At 36.9% G+C, this 22,913-nt stretch overlaps 2 protein-coding genes across 5 annotated transcripts; one reads left to right on the top strand and one right to left on the bottom strand.

The window, feature by feature from the left end:
• Positions 1-148: 148 nt before the first annotated feature.
• LOC104108055 (immune-associated nucleotide-binding protein 9-like) lies at positions 149-5,880 on the top strand. 2 transcript variants are annotated; one of them, XM_009617019.4, is made up of 6 exons: positions 149-318; positions 2,015-2,245; positions 3,204-3,481; positions 4,397-4,561; positions 4,634-4,768; positions 5,518-5,880. In XM_009617019.4, exons 2-6 carry the CDS (start codon positions 2,020-2,022, stop codon positions 5,731-5,733), a joined length of 1,020 nt encoding a protein of 339 aa, XP_009615314.1. In that variant the 5' UTR covers positions 149-318; positions 2,015-2,019; the 3' UTR covers positions 5,734-5,880. The 2 variants fall into 2 exon arrangements, with proteins under 2 accessions (XP_009615314.1, XP_009615315.1); XM_009617020.4 differs by having other exon boundaries at positions 154-318; positions 2,020-2,245.
• Positions 5,881-6,715: 835 nt separating this feature from the next.
• LOC104108054 (agamous-like MADS-box protein AGL11) lies at positions 6,716-22,658 on the bottom strand. 3 transcript variants are annotated; one of them, XM_009617016.4, is made up of 9 exons: positions 22,460-22,656; positions 21,386-21,568; positions 17,964-18,045; positions 17,406-17,467; positions 17,151-17,250; positions 16,637-16,678; positions 16,479-16,520; positions 7,508-7,698; positions 6,716-6,945 (listed from the first exon to the last, which is right to left on the bottom strand). In XM_009617016.4, exons 2-8 carry the CDS (start codon positions 21,565-21,567, stop codon positions 7,513-7,515), a joined length of 696 nt encoding a protein of 231 aa, XP_009615311.1. In that variant the 5' UTR covers position 21,568; positions 22,460-22,656; the 3' UTR covers positions 6,716-6,945; positions 7,508-7,512. The 3 variants fall into 3 exon arrangements, with proteins under 3 accessions (XP_009615311.1, XP_009615312.1, XP_009615313.1); XM_009617017.4 differs by lacking the exon at positions 22,460-22,656 and adding an exon at positions 21,735-22,108; XM_009617018.4 differs by lacking the exon at positions 16,637-16,678 and having other exon boundaries at positions 22,460-22,658.
• Positions 22,659-22,913: the final 255 nt, after the last annotated feature.

Genomic DNA, 22,913 nt, shown 5'->3' with positions numbered 1-22,913 from the left:
CATAAACTTAAAAGTCAATTTGAATATAATGGAGAAGACGTACATGTAGTATACTACGTATTAAATGAAAAATATTTTTTATCTAAATAATAAAGTATGATGGAGTAACACTCCTATTTGTGATATAATTCTATTCCTTTTGTATTTTATGTTGACAAGTATTTTGCAACTTCTTGGCAATTACTTACTTATCGATTAAGTCATAGAGTTATCTTAGATTTTGTCTCTCTGCTTTTTATACTGATTTTGATTAGGTTATTATTTCTTTTTCTATTCCGAAAACACAGTTTCTTGGTTCTCTCTCTAGCAACTCTCAAGGTAAGCAAAGTATAATCTTATTTTCTTTTTTCACATAAAGATTTTAATTCATGAATTGGGATTTTGTTTTTCTCTTTGATTAAAACCTTTTTAATGATCTAATGAAATGGGGAAAATCAAGAAATTGGAATGAAGTGATTGATTGAATTGGGGATATTCAACTGATAATAGGGTTTAATTCTATTAAGGTGAGAAAAAAAATGTTTTTTTTCTGCATTGAAACTTGTTTCATGTTTTAAATTATACAAGTTTGATCAGAGGTATGGGGTCTGGAAAGATGCTAAGTTATTTGGTAGTATTTCTCTGCTTTCTATCTCAATTGTACTGCAAATTATCAGTATGAAAGAATGAGCACAGTCCAGTTGGAATTGCTTGGGATCAGCCCCTTTCTGTGCTGCTTTAGATAAAGCTGATTTTATAGTTATATTTTTGGAGGTTTTTTAGTTTTTTGTGTGTTGTTTATTAGTACTAATTTTTTGATCCATTGGCATTGTTTTCTACCAATTCTAGTTGACTATATAGAGAGAATATATGGTGTTCTAGTAGTAATACTATAGTAGTTATTTGTTTTGGGGGGGGGGGGAGGGGGGGAGGGAGTAGAAATTGGGCATGATAGTCACTTGATATTGCCGATTGTTTGCTTAGTCTAGGGTGTTTGAGTTTGATTCTAGTATGTTATTATTACTATTTTTAATAACTGAGCGCACCTTAACTCCCTCTGGTACCTCTACCTCCAACCAGTACAAGTATTGGATAACTCTACCCAACTGTGGGGACTTGAAATATGGCGTCCAAGGTTTTCAACTCACACCATTGACCCCTAAGCCACACACTTGGGTGCTAGCCTGGTGTTATTTTTCAATGTCTAACCTGGTGTTGATTGGGGCCTTGGGACTTCAAAGGAGATTTACATTCAAGTCTCGCCGTATCTAACTTATTTATCAAGCTATTCCGAAATATGTCTCTGACCAGTATGATAGTTTGTTGAACCAGTATTCAAGATTTCTGTGACTTCTCTTTACAGATTTTATCCGCATTATAAGCTATCTTATGCAGATATTAATAGTTAAAAGGTTTTCAAACAAGCTGATTATGTTTTTTTGCGGTCATTAGTAGATTGATTGTACCTAATTGTAGGGTTGTCAAGGGAAATTCTTAAGGCTCTCTTCTCTTACTTTGTTTTAGAGTTCAACTTCATCCCTTTAGTCTGCTTATTGGAATTTTCAGGAACATGCCTCAAACTCCTTCTAGATCCAATAATCTCGAGCTTATACAAACCACCAAGATAACAGTTGAAAAAACAATTAGGGATCTTATAGTATTGCATGAAAACCTTGAATAGCCCCTTAAACTGTCTGTATTTTTATTCATCTATTTCCTTACCTCTTTTCATCCATTAACCATTCCGAAACTATTATAGTTAGACATAATTCGTTTACCTCCATAGAAGAAAAAGCCTAGCTTTGACTGGAACCTACTGTTTAAGAGTCTACTTACTTTCACTTTCTGTTCACATGCATTACTTTCCAGGTTTGACATTTGATTAAAGAAAAGTTTGTTTTGTTGATAATGCATTAATGCTTATATGATCATATAGCTATCAGTGTTGTACTCTTTGAACAGCAGCATCTTTTGACCCTACTGTTTCACCATTTACTCAACTGCTCCTTCATTTTATGTTCTTTGATTCAATAAGATAAGATGGGTGGAAGTGCAATAAGTGATGATTGGGAATTCGCTGCAAATGGAGCTCGGACACTGGTTCTGGTTGGGCGTACAGGTAATGGTAAAAGTGCTACAGGCAATAGCATTCTTGGAAGAAAGGCGTTCAGGTCAATGTCTAGCTCAGCTGGTGTTACAAGTACTTGTGAGCTGCAGAGGACTGTACTAGAAGATGGCCAAATACTCGATGTGATTGATACCCCTGGTATATGATGCAAATCGTTTCTTTTCCTTAGTTGTTGCAACAAGCTATATTTGTATTATAAAGATAGTATCTTATAATTGATAAGAGTTCAAGTAAGTCAAGTACTACTCTGTCTGATGTTTATAACTAATGATTTTCGAACAAATGTTTTGTCGTTAAGTAAAGGTGGAATATAATGCAGATTTCTTTATGAAATGTTAGTATCTATATTTGTGTTGTGTTTGACTGGCATGTGGAGTACATTTTATATACAGTGATATGCTTTGACGATTGACATGTTCAAAAGAATTATAGTGCTGAAAAAAGTCAATCCCAATTTTAGCACATAAAAAGGCATGAAAAAAGTTTTCTAAGAATTCTCAATTGGTCGTTGTGTAATCTCGGAACTGTGAGTGTATTATGTATATCTTGTTTTGTTTAAGTATGTAAACTGTAAACTTATTGATGGGAGTATCCTTCTTTATAGATCTTAAATTACCAGGTGAGACGGTCTTACTGTGTTTTCTTTCATTCCTCATATGGTATTAACTGTTCCTGAGTAATCTAAAGAGACTGATAAAGCACGGTGCATCAGATTTGCAAATGAACGTGTTAACATACTGAACAATGGCACCCGAGGGTGTGGTCTAGTGGTCAATGAAGTGGGTGAGAACCATGAGGTCTCAGGTTCAAATCCCAGCGGAGGCAAATACTAGGTGATTTCTTCCCATCTATCCAAGCCTTGGTGGATAGAGTTACCTGATACCTGTTGCTGGTGGGAGGTGGCAGGTATCCCGTGGAATTAGTCGAGGTGAGCGCAAGCTGGGCCGGACACCGCGGTTATTAAAAAAAAAAACATACTGAACAATGTGACCTCAACACTAGAAAATTCCCCATGTATAGATGCTCTATATTGGATCTTTGATCTGTTGTTTGATTACATCAAAGTCCAAACTAGCTGACTTTGTCGGAATTGCAGGATTATTTGATTTTTCTGCTGAACCTGAATTTATTGGAAATGAAATTGTTAAATGCATCAACATGGCCAAGGATGGGATTCATGCTGTTCTTGTAGTTTTATCTGTGCGTACTCGCTTTTCAAGAGAAGAACAAGCTGCTGTTCAGAGTCTGAGGGAGTTCTTTGGGGGCAAAATTAGTGATTACATGGTTTTGGTTTTCACTGGTGGGGATGATCTTGAGGACAATGACGAAACTCTGGACGATTACCTAGGTCGTGACTGCCCTGAGCCTTTAAAGGTATATAATGTGCTTAGAGATAATCTCATGCAATCTTACTTTCAGTAAGCTAATTGATTTTATTTGTCAAATGTATTTGTATTTAGAAAATTCTTCTGTTCAAGAGTTTTTTTTTTTCTTTTCCCCCAACACTTTGGAGATTTAATCATCTTGATAGTTGAGAAACATTAGTTTGTGGGATGAATCTAGTAGAAGATGTGAGGAATTTTTTTTTTTTTGGGGGGGGGGGGGGGGGGCAGGAGAAGCAAGAGTTGGTAGTAATGGTTGCTCTGTGGTTGGATGGTAAAAGGAAAACGATTATGATCCAATCATCTGACTTGATTTATAATAACCAAAAAAATAAGGAACTACAAAAAACGAGAAAGGAATGAAGTTCTTCTAATAACATAGCTAGGTACTTTGATTGCCTTGTTTTCTCTTTTCAAATTCTTGGAATTAAATAAGATAGTTTGGACTTTATTTGTGTTGATGATCTAGCAAAATCAGCACCAGGTAATGGTTTTATGTTGCAGTCGGGGTTTGAAGGGTTAAAGAACAAGAAAATGGGGAGAAAAATTACAATGCACCTTGAACATTGCGATACACAGACTTTTTTTTCCCTTTCAAAAAGTCAGGAAAAAGAAGTTTTTCCACTAATAGAGCTATATGTTGTTAGTATTCAATCGTCGATTACAATGCACCTTGAACATTGCGATACACAGACTTTTTTTTCCCTTTCAAAAAGTCAGGAAAAAGAAGTTTTTCCACTAATAGAGCTATATGTTGTTAGTATTCAATCGTCGAACTTTAGTTGGCTTTGTTAGTTCTTGTTTTCCTCTTCAAACTTGTGAAAGTATGAGATATATTCAACTTGAAGTATTTTGTACACAAGTATGAGATGTATTCAACTTAAAGTATTTTGTATTTATGATCTAGGATATCCTCGCCATGTGTGGAAACAGGCGAGTGCTTTTTGATAACAAGTCTAAAGATCATTTGAAGAAAGCCGACCAATTGAAACAACTACTTTCCCTGGTAAATGTGGTCGTAGAGAATAATGGTGGAAAACCATATACAGATGACTTGTTCAAGGAATTAAAGGTATGTATTATCAATCAAACTGACCTCATCCAGCAATTTGGCTACTTATTAATTGTAATGTTACATGTATAGAAAGGAGCCATCAAACTTCAAAATCAAGCAACCGAGGTTAATAACTTGGTGGGATATACGAAGCAAGAGATATTAGAGTTGAAGGAACAAATGCGGAAGTCGTATGAAGAGCAACTGAGGCGAATAACTGAAGTGGTATGTTTGATCTTTATTGAACCTTTTCTACTACTACAAATAAATTAATCAGTCATTGATCAACTTGTATATCATATTGCCAAATGATGCCTCTGCTAATCGTGCAATACATTTTTAGTAATAGCAAGGGATTGAGCTAATGTCTACCTTCTACTAATCTGTAGTTATAGTAGGTTTCGACAAAGAAACTTTTAATTGGCACTGCTTTTTCGCTTGGAAATCATGGTAAATATTAGACTTTGAGAGAAAGTCTGAACAATCTTCCTTAGCTTTCTAAATTTTCATGTTTATGGAATTTACTTGGCATGTTTGGAACATCATATCGCTTATGAGCAGTGAATAGTAATTTTAGCTGTCTTGTTCCCTCTACCTAGAGTAAAGTACTTCACTTCATATGCATTTGTAAGTCATTCTGCTGGACATTTACTCTGCCCCCCAAAGCAGATAATTTGATTCACTCAACAAGGGTCAAACTGCAAATTATGTCTCAATTTCGTAAATGAATTAATTCAACTTGGAAAATATATATGTGGAAAGTATTCTTCCAAATATATCCTAAAAACATAGCTATAGAATGATAAGATGAAAAAGATTATTTGAAAATTCACGATACAAATACAACTTTGTTGAATTGTATGTAGTATTTTGGTGCTAAGGAAGTACGTTATAATCTATGAATTAGGTCTGCGATCTGATAGCAAGGTAGCGCCTTTGGGCTTTTTATATAGCTGTTGTTTCATCTTTGACAGGTTGAGTCAAAGCTGAAGGATACAACACATAGGCTTGAAGAGCAATTGGCGAAAGAGCAGGCTGCTCGGTTGGAGGCAGAACAAAGTGCGAAAGAAGCACAGAAGAAATCAGATGACGAGATTCGCAAGTTGAGAGAATATTTGGAGAGAGCTCAAAGGGAGACTGAGGAGCTTCGAGGTCGTTCTGCAGATCATGGCGTGTGTAATATTTTATGACAAAGTTATATATATATATACTCTTCTGGGAAAAATCTGCCACTAAACTGAATTTACTCTGCTTTGACTCTTTTTCACCTCCTCCTATCATGCAAAAGACTGATATTTTAATATGTTGATTATATATTGCGAGATCATATTTGTTTATGGTCATGAGTATCAATCAGAACAAACTCAAGGATCAAAGAAGTGGACTCTCTACGTTGAGGGATGATGAGATTAGCTTTTATTTTTTGTTTATATTTCTCCTTTTGTTGATATTTCTTTCTTCTCTTATTGCATTATATATATAAACCAACTCGGTGTCTGTTTATTCGTATGACATAAAGTTATTGCTATTTTCCCGAAAGAAATTATTTTGTAGAGGCTTCTAATTGCAACCAAGTGGTCTATATGTCAGGCGGACTAATTTAATAATGGGCTATTTATGTAAATACCTGGTCAGATTCACTGTTTAACCATCTATGTGGAGTTTGGTTACCAGTTTGTATTTGGTTAATTAATTTGAAAAATACTTAATTACTGTTTGGCTAAACTTTTAAAAAGTACTTTTAAGTGTATTTTTCTTTGCTTTTAAAAAAATAGAAAGGACAGTGGTTGAGTCAACGGATCTCTTGAGAATTAAGATCGAAGAGAAAAACAAGTGATGTGTGGAATAGAAATTAGGGTGGGTTAGAAACTAACAAGCAAACAACTATGAATTAGTTGGACACTTGATAATTCTAACCGAATAGCAAGAAAGAAGAGTTAATTCAAGTAATTAAAGCACATTCATTAACATCAAGAACAGCCAAAGATAACTTGACACTAATTTAGATTATACTCCATCAACAGAACAAACCAAGAGAAATAGAGATCTCATACAAGAATCACCCAGCTATGGTGTAATTCAAGATAAAACTAAGCTAGTAATTGGTATTTGGGCTAACAATTACCAAAGAAAATTTACTTACTTGCACAGACGTGCTTACACCAAATCATATTAGTTTAACATCATTAAAAAGTTCATTCCATCTAATCTCAAAATATTTTAAGAAGGTGCAAGGTCTATTGAAAAAAAAGCTGACACGTCCATCAGTTACACGTAATAATAGCAAAGAATTCAAAAACACCAAAAACAAGGTACTAAATTAAAGCAAAAGCACAAAGATCAAAGATTATTTATATGTTCTAAAAGACCAAATTTCTTTCTCCACAGCCAAATGGATTAACCTGCATGAAAAGAAACCAAATGATTATAGTGAGAAAGATGTGGTTTCACTTTTATATATCAAATAAACTCTTCAACTTCAGCATTATTTTCCATTCAAATTCTTGTCTAAATTCTTATTTTCCTTATAGTACAATTAAATATGTTATTCAATATTCAAAGTGGGGAGTCACCCAAGAGCAAGATGGGGAGTTCTTGGAGGGAAGGATGCCGAGGGTCTATTGGAAACAGTCTCTCTACCCCAGGGTAGGGGTAAGGTCTGCGTACACACTACCTTCCCCAGACCCCACTAGTGAGATTATACTGGGTTGTTGTTGTTGTTGTTGTTGTAATATTCAAAGTTAGGAGACTGTCTAGTTAATTTTCATGCATGTAAAACCAGTACTTATTTGAGCTTTATATATTTGGGGTGCGGCCCTTAATTCCCCGGACCTTACATGAACGTGGGATGAACGTGGGATGCCTTATGCATGGGGTTGTGCTTTTTCTTATTATTATATTTGGAAATTTATACTAATTAATTAGAAGAAACGTAAGAACGAAGTGTTTGAGAGAAAGACATACTGAGTTCAGTCAAGGTGAGGAGACTTCTTGTCAGAAGACAATAATGAATCATAATTAGAAGGCTGCATTCCTTCCATCATATTGAGTTGAAGCATATTTCTTGCATAATATTGCTGAAAAGCATTGTAATCTTGCTCTTGCCCTGCTGCTGGCATCATGCTTAGTTCCTGCAACCTCTCATTTTCTGCTATCTGCACAAAAAATATACCAAATTCAGTCTATGAATTAATTCGATTTGACTCTGCCTTATTCTTTTCTAAGATCAAAGTGGATTAATATCTCGAGTGGCATTTAAAAAGTACTACATTTTTAGAATAAAAAGGATCGCCCAGTGCACAAAGCATCCCGCGTTTATACAGGATCCGGGGAAGGCCGCACGTCAAGAGAATAAGAGGGATACAACATGAAGACTTCCCAAAAGGTTACCCTCGCCTAATTTCAAAGTTCTAATAGGATCCGACGCGTTAGTGTTGGTATATTTTTAGAATGGCAAGTGAAATAAAATAGAATAGTAAGTTACACCAACATTATTATGTACGGTCAAGACCGATTGAGTCAGTCGTACGGGCTGGTCGAGACGATAATGCTTCGATCAAAGGGTATCTGCATGACAAGCTCGGTCGAGGTCCAAAGTAAGGGCGTCGAGCTTCGAGCTCTAAGACCGATCAATGACAAACTCGGTATCATTATCGAGCTCATATCCAAATCGAACTACGAGGCAAAGCGGAGATTATCGAAGATGCATAGACCGACCAACACTCACCCCGAATATCGAGACCCCAAGTCAGAATCGAGCTCGAACCAAGGCCGAGGGCTCGATCCAATACCGAGCTCGAGCCAGTATCGAGCTCGCAGACAAGAACCGTTACAACCGCACTATGGGAGAGAATCTTGGCGTAAATCGAGGAAAAGATAATTTATCGTGGGTTCTCCACTATATATTTTTTGTTATAGATAAAGTAGGATCTTTCTAACATAAGGGGGGGATTTCAACACATTTGGGGGAATTACGTTGCCTTGTTCATCAATATTTCCTTTTTCTCTGTCTTATATTTCGTTCCATTTGCCAAGAATATAGATATTTTCATTTCACTCTACAATTTGTATCAAGTTATATCACTGTCCTTAGAACCATACACAAATTTAACTCTATCCGATTTTTCGGATAAACAGTTTGGCGCTCACCGTGGGGCTAAGGATAACAGTGGTTATTTGATACAAATCTGAAAAAGCACGCCATTGTGTTCTACGCTTGTTTCCGAAAATATCTTGAATTTCGGATTAGCAACGACTAACTATCAATCAAATGGCTTCACCAATCGACAATGGAGCCAGTCTTCAAGATGAAAACAATAACTTGACACCGAGTACCGAAAGACTACTTATAAACGCCGTTGGAGTTCGAATCAGAGCGCCGATAGATATCAATTCGCATGTAGCCATTGAGGCAAACCTACATGCAGAACCCGAAAATAGCATTCATGGTGGCACTCGGTCTGCAGCTCGAGATACCCATAACGTCGAGGAAAACGACGTTAGCTTGCGTATGATTTTCGAAATGTTGCAAGCCCAACAAGCAGCAAAATCTCAATTGCAGAGCCAAACACAGCTACAAAGCAGGCCGAAACCCAATCCTCTTCGAGAAATCACCCACAGAACGGAGCCAGCCATAGTAAAGTCAAATGAGCAATAATCGGGGACTACTCCCGAAATTGCTAAATTGCTCGAGGAACTCACAAAGCAAGTCGAAGCTAACGATAAAAAAGTAGAAACATATAACTCTAGGGTCGATTAGATCCCGGGGGATCCACCAATGATAATAGAGTTGGATTCTAAAAAATTCGTGCAGAAACCTTTTCCCTCGAGAGCGGCCCCAAAACCAATCCCCAAAAAATTTCGTATGCCCGAAATACCCAAATATAACGGAATGACCGATCCCAACGAGCACGTCACTTCTTACACGTGTGCCATCAAAGGCAATGATTTGGAAGATGATGAGATCGAATCGGTGTTATTGAAAATATTCGGTGAAACCCTGTCAAATGGGGCAATGGTATGATATCATAATTTACCATCTAACTCTATTTATTCTTTTGCTATGCTTGCAGATTGCTTCATAAAAGCACATGCCGGAGCCATAAAGGTCGAGACCAGAAAGTCGGACCTGTTCAAGGTAATACAAAAAGATAACGAGATGCTAAGGGAGTTCGTATCTCGTTTTCAAATGGAACGAATGGATCTGCCACCAGTCACAGACGATTGGGCTGTTCAAGCTTTCACTCAAGGTCTAAACGAGCGGAGCTCGATAGCTTCACGGCGGCTGAAGAAAAATATAATCGAGTACCCAGTTATTACTTGGACCGATGTGCACAATCGATATCAATCCAAAATAAGAGTCGAAGATGACCAGTTGATTTCTAGGTCCGTTACTAAAAGAACTACCAAGCAAAGGTCGACCAGAGATCGATACCGGCCATATAGCGGAAATCCTCCAAACCCTTGTCTCATAAAATGGCAATCAACTACCAAGTGATTGGAACGTGTAACACCTAAAATGATACTACTGCTGAGTATCTGAGGCCTCTTTAAAATCAACCTCGAATACTGGGGGCTTTATCATTGAACATATCTGTGATGATTATCAAGTTTGGTGCAAAGAAAGTTACTTCGTTATTTCATGACAAACAGTGTCTCGACAGGAAACGTTGTAAGAGCCAAGTAGTCAAAACAAACTATGTTTATGTAGTTGGCCCGAGCCCTGACGCAAAACATGAACACATGTATAATGACTTGCAAAGAAAGCCCTCTTCTTTACCGATATCCTATATCCAAGATTTATTATGCAAACAGGATCGAGTTCGAGCAAGCAATCACTCGATCACTAAGCCTACAAACTACTTTTATTTCGAATTCGAGCAAGCACTCACTCTATCACTAAGACTACGGGCTACTTTTATTTTCGAGTTCGAGCAAGCACTCACTCGACCATTACGCCTAAGGGCTACATTACATCGAGTTCGAATCATTCACTCGACTTCTAAGCCTACGGGCTACTTTCATTTTGAGTTCGAGCAAGCACTCACTCGACCATTATGCCTACATGCTACATTACATCGAGTTCGAATCATTCACTCGACTACTAAGCCTACGGGCTACTTTTATTTTCGAGTTCGAGCAAGCACTCACTCGACCATTATACCTACGAGCTACATTGCATCGAGTTCGAATCATTCACTCGACTGCTTAAGCCTACGAACTACTTTTATTTCGAGTTCGAGTAAGCACTCACTCGACCATTATGCCTACGAGCTACATTACATCGAGTTCGAATCAGTCACTCGACTACTAAGCCTACGAGCTACTTTTATTTTCGAGTTCGAGCAAGCACTCACTCGACCATTATGCCTACGGGCTACTTTTATTTCGAGTTCGAGCAAGCACTCACTCGACCATTACGTCTACGAGCTACAATACTTCGAGTTCGAATCATTCACTCGACTACTAGGCCTACGTGCTACTTTTATTTTGAGTTCGAGCAAGCACTCACTCGACCATTATGCCTACGGGCTACATTACATCGAATTCGAATCATTCACTCGACTACTAAGCCTACGGGCTACTTTTATTTCGAGTTCGAGCAAGCACTCACTCGACCATTACGCCTACGGGCTACATTACTTCGAGTTCGAATCATTCACTTGACTACTAAGTCTACGGGCTACTTTTATTTCGAGTTCGAGCAAGCACTCACTCGACCATTATGCCTTCGGGCTATATTACATCGAGTTAGAATCATTCACTCGACTACTAAGCCTACGGGCTACTTTTATTTCGAGTTCGAACGAGCACTCACTCAACTATTACGCCTACGGGCTACATTACTTCGAGTTTGAATCATTCACTAAGCCTACGGGCTACTTTTATTCCGAGTTCGAGCAAGTACTCACTCGACCATTACGCCTACAGGCTACATTACTTCGAGTAAAATTACTCATTTATTCGAATTCAAATGAACACTTGAGTATTTAAGGCTGAAGGATGTTCGAGCCCGATAAAGCAAAGAGGACTACCCACAAGGCCCGAAGGCAACCGAGATTAAAATCAAACTATCTATTTAGCTTGAAAGGCTATTTTTCTTCAAAAGGAAGAAAGATTTATATTTATAATTTTTTTGTACAAAGGCGGCAACTCTGCCAAAAGGAAGTTCTTTATACAAAAACCGAAAGCGGTATCAAAAGAACATAGCAAACGACCTAAGGCCCTAAATGACTCAATCTTCAGCGGAGGCCGTATTCTCGGCATCGTCCTCATCTTCAGACTCCCCGAGTCATCGGAGTCCTCCTCAAGAAAGGCCAGCCTTCGAGCTTTGTTCTCCTCTACCCTGGCGGCTTCAATTTCGACCCCAATATCAAAGCCCTGAGCTCTGACCTCCTCGAGAGCTTCTCTCCGAGCTTGCCATTTTGCATGTTCGACCATGCTCTTAGCTTTGGCTTGGTTAACCTCAACATCGATCCTAAACTGAGCCACTTTGGCATCAGCTCTTTTATTGGCCTCGATCACCTCAGATATGGCCACTTCAAGTTCTTTAGTCAAATCTGCTTTATCAGAAGTGGCCAAATCCAACCGATGCTGAAGCTCTTTCATCTTTTCGATCAGCCCCGAAGCATTTTCTTTCGCTGATCGAAGTTGGGCATCAGACAACTCCAACTGAGCTTGAACGACTTCCTTTTTCGAGGAAAGGATATCCATATACTTTTTAAATTCTTCTGTCTCGGCCAGTAGTGCATCTACCTATGAGTTAAGCCTCCCAATCTTCTCGATCCTCTGCTGAACCTGCAGAATCGGATTGTTGGTGGTTATCTCTTTTTCATATTCACTATCATGGAACATTCGGAATACCTGCTCAGCCATCTTCTCATGCTCTTCCCGAGCCGTTGTCAAATCTGCTCGAAGTTTTTCACTAAGGAGCTTGTACGAGTCACTCTTCTCAGTAAGGCTCCGAACCTCGACATCATGCTCCTCCCGGATTCGAAGAAAGACCTCGTGATGTAACACCGAAGCCTAAAAACAAAAGGAGAAATATTATAATTACCTACAACTATGTGTAAAAGAAGCGGCAAAAATGCCATCAGAGTTACCCGATTCAAAGCATGTTGGGCCTCATTGAAGAGACAGTCGGGCCTCACCGCATTCATCACTGATTAATCTTCTTCAGTCACCAAGGACCGAAGGTAACTGGAAATCCCCACAGGGGAAGAAAAAATTCGGGTATCCTCAGGTACGGAGAGCACTATCTTCCGCCTTCGGTCGGGCTCGATACTCGGGGTCGGGAATCGGTCCACCAGTATATGAATCGATGAAGGCTCGGTAGAACCCGACCACAACACTTTTTTGGGTACCGACATTCTACCAAAATTGGTAACCTCCTCCGAGGCACCTAACTCGAGCCCCTCCAGAAAACCATGGATATCGGTCGACTCCTGAATCCCCTCATAGGACCGATCCTCCAACATGATGGCCTCTCAAATCATGGCATCCGAAATCTGAGGGGATCCGCCAATGTCAACTATCCCGAACTCATCCCTTGAAATATCTTCTACTGCCCGAGAAGACCCACCCTCGGTATCCCTTTCAATCATCTTAGCTCGAGAAGGGATAATCTCGGCTTCTTTTTTTTCTGGGATTATGGCCAAGGTTCCCTGATTTGCTTTCACCAAATTGGAAGACTGTTGAATCACAACATTAGCCCGTATGCAGGCTAAATTATCCTCTCTTTCTTCGGGCTCGTCCCTTAAATGGCGGGACACTTCCGAAGACATAACACCAGAGCCCGATACGCCTTTTCTCTTCCTTTCTTTTACCTGCTTCAGGGTAGGAACTTCTTCGCCATCAGATGGGGCCCTCATGACTACATCTTTCCCGAGTCCTACAAAGGGGAAAAGGGAGATTTACCATACAAACCGATGAAGAGACAAATCGACAAAAAGTTTTACCATGACTGCGGGCCTCCCACCGATCCTTTGATAATTCGACCCAAGCACGCTCGGAGTACGGTCTCTGCAACACCAGACTTTTGACCCATTGTTTAAGATCCGGGATCGGTTCTGGCATTCGAGCTACGGCTGTGATAAGAAAAGAAAAATGGATCAACAAAATAAAAGACAATCACAAAATCAAAACGGGCAAAGAGAAATATTTACTCACGGCTCATATTCCATTTCTCGAGAAATGACAAGTCATCGGCAGGGATCAGGTCAAAGGTTTTGATTCGAACAAAACGGCCCATCCAACCTCGATCCCGAGTCTCGTCTATGCTTGAGAATGGACCTTTGGTTGCTCGGCGAGCAAGCTTGATCAACCCTCCTCGATAAAGTCGGGGACTGTAAAGGTGCATAAGATGATCGAGGGTGAAGATACGCCCCTCGACCTTGCTCGAGAAAAATCGAAGAAGAATCACTATCCTCCAAAAGGAATGGTGGATTTGGTCGAGGGTCACATCGTACCTCTTACAGAAGGCAACGATGATAGGGTCTAGAGGTCCCAACGTGAAAGGATAAATATAAACACTTAAGAACCCTTCGACGTGGGCAGTAATTGATTCATCGGGCGATGGGATTACTACGAGTTTATTATCCCAGTTGCATTTTTGTATGACTTTATCGAGAAATTTTTCGATAATTAAACATTGGTACCTCGACATCGGCTCATACCGACCCGGTATCGGAGAAGCGGGGAGGGGCTCTTCCACATCCTCGCCACCAGCAGGTCGAGATGAAGAAGCGGTCTCTTTTTGCGAAACAGTTTTAGACATTTTTTCCATTTAAAATTCCGTGAACAAAGAACGGGAGTATTTGGCGTTTTAAGAAAGAGCTTGCAGTAAAACTCACAGATTATGGAAGATTGAAGACGTAAAAGTGATGAATGGTGGAAGGAAAGGCTATTTATATATTGAAGCAATGGCGGTTCAATATCAGTGGTCGCCGACCACCGTCTGACACACATTAAATGCCCTGGTAAAACTGAACCGATGGGACAGCTATCACGTACGTCATGCTCGGGATCGATGAAAACGCCAGCATATATCTGATCGAGTTGTTGGGAAATCATATTGTTTCTCGCCACATCTTTTTTCGAGAAACGAGGGGACTATCTGTGTACGGTCAAGACCGATTGAGTCAGTCGTACAGACTGGTCGAGACGATAATGCTTCGATCAAAGGGTATCTGCATGACAAGCTCGGTCGAGGTCCGAAGTAAGGGCGTCGAGCTTCGAGCTCTAAGACCTATCAATGACAAGCTCGGTATCATTATCAAGCTCATATCTAAATCAAACTACGAGGTAAAGCGGAGATTATCGAAGATGCATAGACCGACCAACACTCACCCCGAATATCGAGACCCCAAGGCAGAATCGAGCTCGAACCAAGGCCGAGGGCTCGATCCAATACCGAGCTCGAGCCAGTATCGAGCTCGCAGACAAGAGCCGTTACAACCGCACTATGGGAGAGAATCTTGGCGGAAATCGAGGAAAAGACAATTCATCGTGAGTTCTCCACTATATATTTTTTATTATAGATAAAGTAGGATTCCTCTAATATAAGGGGGGATTTCAACACGTTTGGGGGAATTACGTTGCCTTGTTCATTAACATATCATTTTTTTCTGCCTTATATTTCGTTCCATTTGTCAAGAATATAGATATTTCCATTTCACTCTATAATTTGTATCAAGTTATATCACATGTCCTTAGAATCATACACAAATTTAACTCTATCCGATTTTTCCGGTAAACAATTATTAAACTAGAATAGCAAGAAAGAAAACAAGAGTTAATTCATTTTTTTTGTTATCTTATTCTTAGGTCTAGTGGACAGATTTGGCCAGTGAAATTTGAGAAAGGCTTGTTTCTTCAGTTAAAAGACCAAAAAAGCTTCAATACCTTTTCCTGCCAATCGTAGTATGCCTTTGAAATCAAGATTAATATAAAAACTTCTTCAGCTTTTAAGTAAATGTTGATTTATCTTTGGACAAACAAACAAATTACGTACTTTAGCTGATGTACGTGTCTGACAAGAAGGTTTGGTCAGATGTCAGCACTCTCCACTTACAACCCGAGATGTGGGTTTGAGTCACCAAAATGAGCAATAGCTCCAACAAAAGGATCAAAGGGGAGGGGAATTAAAAAAAAAACTGATGTGTCTAATATAAAGGGACAAGTTTACTAAATATTTCCGAGGTTTTAGGCCTCTATAATTTTTTACAATGTTGAAATTAAAAAAATAACTTTTTGATCTCTTACGTATAAAAGATAAATCTATCATGTGTAAAAGCAAATCTCTTATGCGTAAAAAAAAAAAAAGACGGAATCATAGAACTAAAAATAAGTTTGTAATAGACCACAAAATCATTTGACCTGACGAATATATATATGTGGGGTCAGCCTCATTAAATAAAAGAGAAAAAAAGAACTAAAGAAAAAATGTGATTGGTGGAAAAGAAAGCAATGTTAGGCGGCAATTAGTTTTGATGGAACAATTGATTTTGGTTATGCAAACATTCTGATTGGTTGGTTCAACGGTGGAGGCTTATATATAAGGAGCTTCTATTCCCTTATTCCAATATATAAGGAGCTTCTATTCCCTTATAAGGAGTTATGCAAATTGAGAGAAGCTAACATAGGGTTAGATTGAGTAATCAACGTAGTGTAGTCTTTGAGATAAATAGTGAATGGAAAGAATATTATAGTGAAGTATATAAAATAAAAAATATTATTTTTTTTGAAGTTGTAATAGTTTCTTGACACTATCAAGTTGTAATATTATAGTGGTAATATTGCTTTGCTCTGGTATTATATTTTACCCCGTTAAAAAATTTGGTGTCGTAACTCTTTTGTGATATTATTATTTATCGTGGATATTATTCCTGGGTGAGATATTATTTTTTCCAACAATATAAGCCAAGAAAGGAAGTACCTTTGATCTAAGAAATGCATTCTCTTGTTCCAGTTGAATTTCCTATAAGAAGAGCATGCATGTTCAAGGATGAAAATGAGTGAGTATTTATCAATAAAGCATAATCAGAAACATTAAGAGTCTACTAAGAAAAAGCAAACAAGTTTCAAGAAAATTACCCTCTTCTGCAAATTCTCAGTCTCAGCTAGTATCATTTCATGCTGCTCAAGAAAAACAAGTAATATGGATAAGATCATTGAATTTTCCACTCTATAATCAGGGAAAATTATTTGATATAACTACAAATGCTTACAGTTCTGGTACACTTATAAGAAAACATAAGATTTCAAATTAAGTAAGAAGTACCATGGTGTGACAATAGCGGTCGAAGTGAATAAATAATATGAGAGATTATAATTCAAATATCAACATAGATAAAAAAAAATGCTAAGAAATGTTTTCTTATTTATTTAATCCTTAATACGTTAAGTTACTCTATATTTAGCAGGTACTCGATCAAACAGTGGAGGTGCACACGCTATAAGACATAGTTATTAGAAGAAAAATATAAGGGAGGAGTGTTTTCCCTAATTAATGTAAACATTAACCCTGAAAGTTGAAAGACCTAAAATTATATGTTTTTTCAAAAAAGACACAGAAATTGAAGGAAATAATTTGACAAAGCCATTATACCTTTTTTGACCTAATTCTTGTAAGGCCTCGTTCAAGTCTGTTCTCCAACTGCTTCAGTTCCCTCACATTCAAAGAGCTCACTCCTTCACCTACCAAATGTCTGGACTTGAAAAAATGTTTTTGCATTAAATTTTTCAGTAAATACACCATTTAACAATATTTATTTTCTTCTTGTGATGTGCGTAGAAAAAAAATATATTTGGAAGGCAGAAATAGTTGCAAAATCTTCTGCAAGCTATTCAGTCATGAAATCACCTGTTTGTGTTTTGCATCAATTGTATCTGTTGGCGCAGCTTCTTTGATTCTTGTTGGTAAAACTGAAAACATATTTAAAAGAAGAAAAAAAAGACACAAGAAAAGGAAAAAAATAAATGAGACATGACGGGCTATTTTTATTGGGTCACTCCTCTGGTTATGATAGAAGGAACCGAGAGAAATAGGAATCCAGTTTATCAAAAGATTTCAAAATGGAAGAACAAGTTCTTTTGCTCGCCTCTATATTTAAAGGGATGTAAGCACTTCAATCGCTAGGGGGTGAGATTCATTGGCTTGCATTTCCTTCTAGCACTACAAAAAGCTTTGGTATTACTGTTATGCTGCAAGATTTTCCCCTTAGGCCGACTATAACAAGCTCGCGACTCTAATAGAAAAGGTTTTTGGTCTCCATGGCCGCTTTAGTCAACGTACACAAGAATATCCTATTTCTTTTAACATTACATGATACTAATCTAAGGGGATAGTCGATAGTTTAGTTTCTTTTAGGAATTAAACAGTCTAAAAGGCATATGATGACATGTTTTTATAGTTAATTACCTGTGCATTGAGCTCTTGAGTAGTGTAGGCACTAGAGGTTTCTGCGGTTGCCTTCTTGTACCGTTCTATTGTTGCCTTTATGCTGTATATATCAAACAGTTTTAGCAGTTTTATTCGATAACTAACAGTTAAAATCTACTACAAAAATAAAACAAATTGATATACACATATCAAAAGACAAAATTTAAAATATATCCCAACTCGGAATTTTTCGAGAGTAGACCGTATTTCTGGTAACTCTAATTTAATAGTACATAATTGAGAGGAGTTTATTGAATCCGTCACCAATACTAGACCAAGTTAGAAAAAATGTTCGAAAATGCACCTAGTAGTCATATTCTCTTTACTATAAAACTAATAAGCTTGAATATTATTTATATTTCTCTACATAACTTTAATATTTGGCTGAAACGACTTAAATAGAATGTTGTGGATAGTAAAAATTCATTGAACTAGACCCACTAGCTTCTTCGAGATTGAGGCATATCAAAACTCCCCAATGTATCTTGTCTAATATGGTATCAGAGCAGACTGTTTGGCTCATCAAAAAGAATTAAGCCCCAAGGTAATGAGCATGTTGAAAATTTAATTAAGTAAATAAAAATATGTTGTATCTAACAGTTTAAACTTTTAGATGAGATGGCCACAGTGATTTCATATTATATTTTTCTACGTAACTTGATGGGTATTTATTGAATAAGTCAATATATTAATATGTCTTTCAAAATCATATGGAGTTATGGAAGGACCATAAATGCTGCTCTACCCTCATAATTCTTACTTGCCCTTTATTTTATTACTTCACTAAAAACTATTACTTTTCAATCTAAAAATTGCAGTCAAACCTTATACGACGAAACCCTTATTCCTATAAGGTGCAAGTCTTATCTCGGAATATCACAAAATTAAGAGAATAGAAGAAGGAAAATATCATACGTTTTCTAGAAATCTTAATTATTCGTGATATTAAATAGCACATAAAACTCTAAAAGAATTGTAAAGAAGTTGTAAAACTGGATTAAACGAAAATTTTAATATAGTAAGGTAAACATGCGGATTACCAATCAACAATTTGCTTTAACGTAAGTCAAGTGTAAAAACACTTAACAAGTTCTCTTCTTAAACAGAAAGAAAATTGAAACAAATATATAGATGTGAAGACCAAGTATATTATATTTATAGGAATAACAAACTCAAACAAGAAGGAATCATATATAGTGGGAATTGAATTGATTGTGGTAGGCAGCGCGCGCCTCCGGCGTGCTTCGGCATCTGCGCGCTCCGGACGCTGGCCTGTGGGCTCCTCGAAAAGGTGCATTATTTCAAGTCCTTATCAATGATGGAAAGAAGACATTTCTTTATTTTCTTCTCCATTAATTCAAATTCACTTTTCTTTTGGTATATGTTGCACGGACTATTCAAAATATTGTTTTATCCGTATCGGATCCTTCGAAAATACAGTTGGAGGATCCAATACGCATTTGGCGACAATTTCGGAGACTGCAAGCAATCTTAGTTTTTAGTTAGTATTATTTATTTATTGGTTAATGCATATACTATATAAAAGGAACCCAAGTACCAAAATTTGCCATATGCATGCAAGGGAAAAATCCCTAGAGAAATACGCCATGCATCATTTTCTCTTATCACAAATATAGGTCAAAACCTGAACTTAGCTTGTGAAATAATTTGCTTTCACCAAAAAGGAAAAACCAAAGCTAAAGAAGCTTTTACAGAAATAAGCTACAAATAGAAAATAAACAACCCCTGGAACCAGAAGTTAGCAAACAATGAAAGTGAAAAGAAATCAGAAGGCATTGCAAAGGTAAACTGTAGTTCTTGATACCTCTTTATGCTATGCCCTTTGTCTTTTATATTTATATTGATAGATTGACGTCCATTTTCTTGTTTGTGTTCTGTAGATATTTTTACCTTGTTATTGGACTTTCAAAGACTAATTTAGCTTGCTGTTTAACATATATGTCTAAATTCTTTCTGCATACCGAGGCTGAAACACTGAGAACTAACTAGCATATAACTACTACTCTTTCATTCCTCTATAACTTTCTTTTTAGCTGTTGTTGCCACGTTATTAAGCCAAGTAGCCAACATATAAAAGGAAATGATGAAGTCAGACGTCGAAGTTCGAGGGAGCAAAATTTCTACAAAGAGGCTCCAAAGGATTGGTTGGGGCTGAAGCGGACCTAGAGTGCCGAGAGCTGTTCGACCGAACCCACTAGCTTCGGTTCCAACTCTGTATTTATTTTAAAAAATTTATTGAATATGTAACTTATTAAAATTTTGAATCCATAAGTTTGAAATTCTAGCTCCGCCTCTGGGTCAGACGTGAGTGGAGCGGGGGATTTGCATATTATTTAACTTTACATGAATTTATGTAAGTGTAGCATCGACTGAAAACTGGCGTGGAGTTCAATACATAGGCTATAATTGATGATGTAAAAATTCTTCACACCGGGTCATGAGTTAAATCCATTTTGAAAACTTACCCCGAAAAGTAAGCAAATATTAATAACCTAGTCCAAACACAAAGCAGTCAGAAAACAAATTTTGGTTACAAAACTATTAGGGAACTCTAATTGGTGTATTAGTACATCAGATCCAAGTACTTTGAGACTATTTGAAAAATTATTCATGAAATATATGAAAACAAGCTTATACCATTCTCGAGTAATTCATCATCAACAACACATAAACACTTGACTGTTGTACAGAGATGTTCTTATAATTTCTTTCTTTTAGTAGTAATTACTATAACTTTTTAAAGTATTATGAATCCATTTAGAGTAGAAGCATCTTAAACTTGTGAGCAGAGAATTCCTTGGAATCAGTGTATATATCTTTCTACCATGCTTTATTGTCTAGGCTTCTGGTAGTTAGCTAGGAACATACACAAACGTACTATAACTCTCTCTCACTATATGAGACAAGGTTATTATTCGTAGAGTTAAAAGAAGTTCTTTTATCTCAATTTTTTCACACAGCCTTTTAAATATTTTAAATTGTTAATTATTGTAACTTATTGTAATTTTTAGGTATTTTTTAAATGTAAATTTTATTTAAAAATTCTATGTCCAAATTCAAACTGAAAATTAGATAGTTTAACCCTCCTACTCCGGCGTGGTGTATAAATTTGAGTGTAAAATCTGCTAAAATTGTAAGAAATAGTAGATTCGAACACATAACTTTGAAAATTTAATGGATCCTACAGAGCTTAAGTTTTGGATCAGCCTCTGGTCAGCAAAAGGATTTACGAAAAGGAGAAATGAAAATACAACCATTAGATGACAAATCTAGCAAATTAAGCATGAGATGAATATATATATACCCTAGCTAGCTCCCATTCTCCCAATAAGAATAAAAAAAAGCATATATACACAAAAAAACAGATGTAGAAAATTTACTTGGTATTAGAGTATTCATAGACGCGGCCACGGGTGGAGAAAACAATGAGAGCAATCTCAGCATCACAGAGAACTGAGAGTTCGTAAGCTTTCTTCAGCAGTCCATTTCTCCTTTTGCAGAATGTCACTTGCCTGTTTGTGTTGTTTTCTATCCTCTTTATCTCAATCTTTCCTCTCCCCATCCTAAACAAAATTACAACTTTTTTTCATTCTTTTATATATTTACAGATCAGAAAAAATAGTAGATGTTCAAGATAACCTTTTTAATTCTGACACTTATAATATGGAGAATGAAGAGGAAATCAAAATTGTATTCATTGCTAACATATAAAAGAAAAAGAATATATACCTCCGTTTTCGATGTAATAACAATTACTACCATCCAAAGAAATATCCTTGTAGAAGATCCAATTAGAAGAACAAAAGTAGGGTTTCTCTCCATTTTATTTCTCAAAAAACATCAAATATGACTTAAGTTGCGGGAACTCTACGAATGTTGCTGCACCCGTATCAGATCCTCCAAAAATACATTACTTTTTTGAAGGATGCAAGACACGCGGGGATGTTTTCGGAGATTCCAAGATACATAAAATGTGACTATATGCAATTGCATATATAGTTTGATTAATCTCGTGCAAAAAAATATGGCAACACAAGAGAAGAATTGTTTTAGGAAACTTTTTTGCGATACAAAATTATTAAGATAAAGGTGAATGGTTTTCGAAAGGCAAAACTCCTGACAAGTGGGAGAGAATTCGAAAGTTTGTAAAACCAAAAAAAAAAAAAAAAAAAAAAAAAAACGTTTGAGCTTTCATATAAGAAAATTCAACAATTTCTGGAAATATAGCAGCAGATCTAAATATTGACAAAGTGCTACACGTACGATACTTGAATTTGCCATAAAGAACAGAGATAAAAACGTTTCAGACACTGCAAAAAATGTAAGGAAATTAATGGGATAAACAAAGTAAAACTATATAGTACATACTATAATTTTCCATTTTCCTATAATATAAATTTTGTAGTTTTTCATTGGAAAGATGAGAGCATATGCTAAGAAAAACATAAACAGACCTGACTATCTTCAATGGAAAATATTGCTATTTTCCGGCGACTTTCAAAGCCCTTTCCGAAAGTCACACGAATTCCAAAAACTAAAGCTAGTCTTGATCAAATTTACACCCCTTCTTTTTAAACACCTTAGGAATGAGAAAAGAAACTCTTTACTAAATATCTTTGTATATAGTCTTAGCTTAGATATGACTTCAAAATGTGAAAGGAAAAGAGATTAAGAGATAGCAGCTGGCAAAGAAAATGACATTGAAAGCAAAGTTTTCTAGTTATAAACCAGACGTGGTGTTGTGGTCTGTTTCTTATTTGCAGCTTTGCAAACCAAAAATAGCATAGGGTTTTGCTCTTTTTTCAACTTCACTAATTTTCCCTACGTTGCTTTTTCTCTACATAAGTAAAGAATTTAAATTCTATGTACAAATTTAGCACCTCTTTGTCTTAAGCATGTAATTTAAGT

Source organism: Nicotiana tomentosiformis, chromosome 3 (genome assembly GCF_000390325.3).
Source record: "Nicotiana tomentosiformis chromosome 3, ASM39032v3, whole genome shotgun sequence".
Classification (NCBI taxonomy): domain Eukaryota; kingdom Viridiplantae; phylum Streptophyta; class Magnoliopsida; order Solanales; family Solanaceae; genus Nicotiana; species Nicotiana tomentosiformis.
The sequence above is the reverse complement of the archived record's forward strand: the minus strand, read 5'-3'. Positions and strand labels throughout refer to the sequence as shown.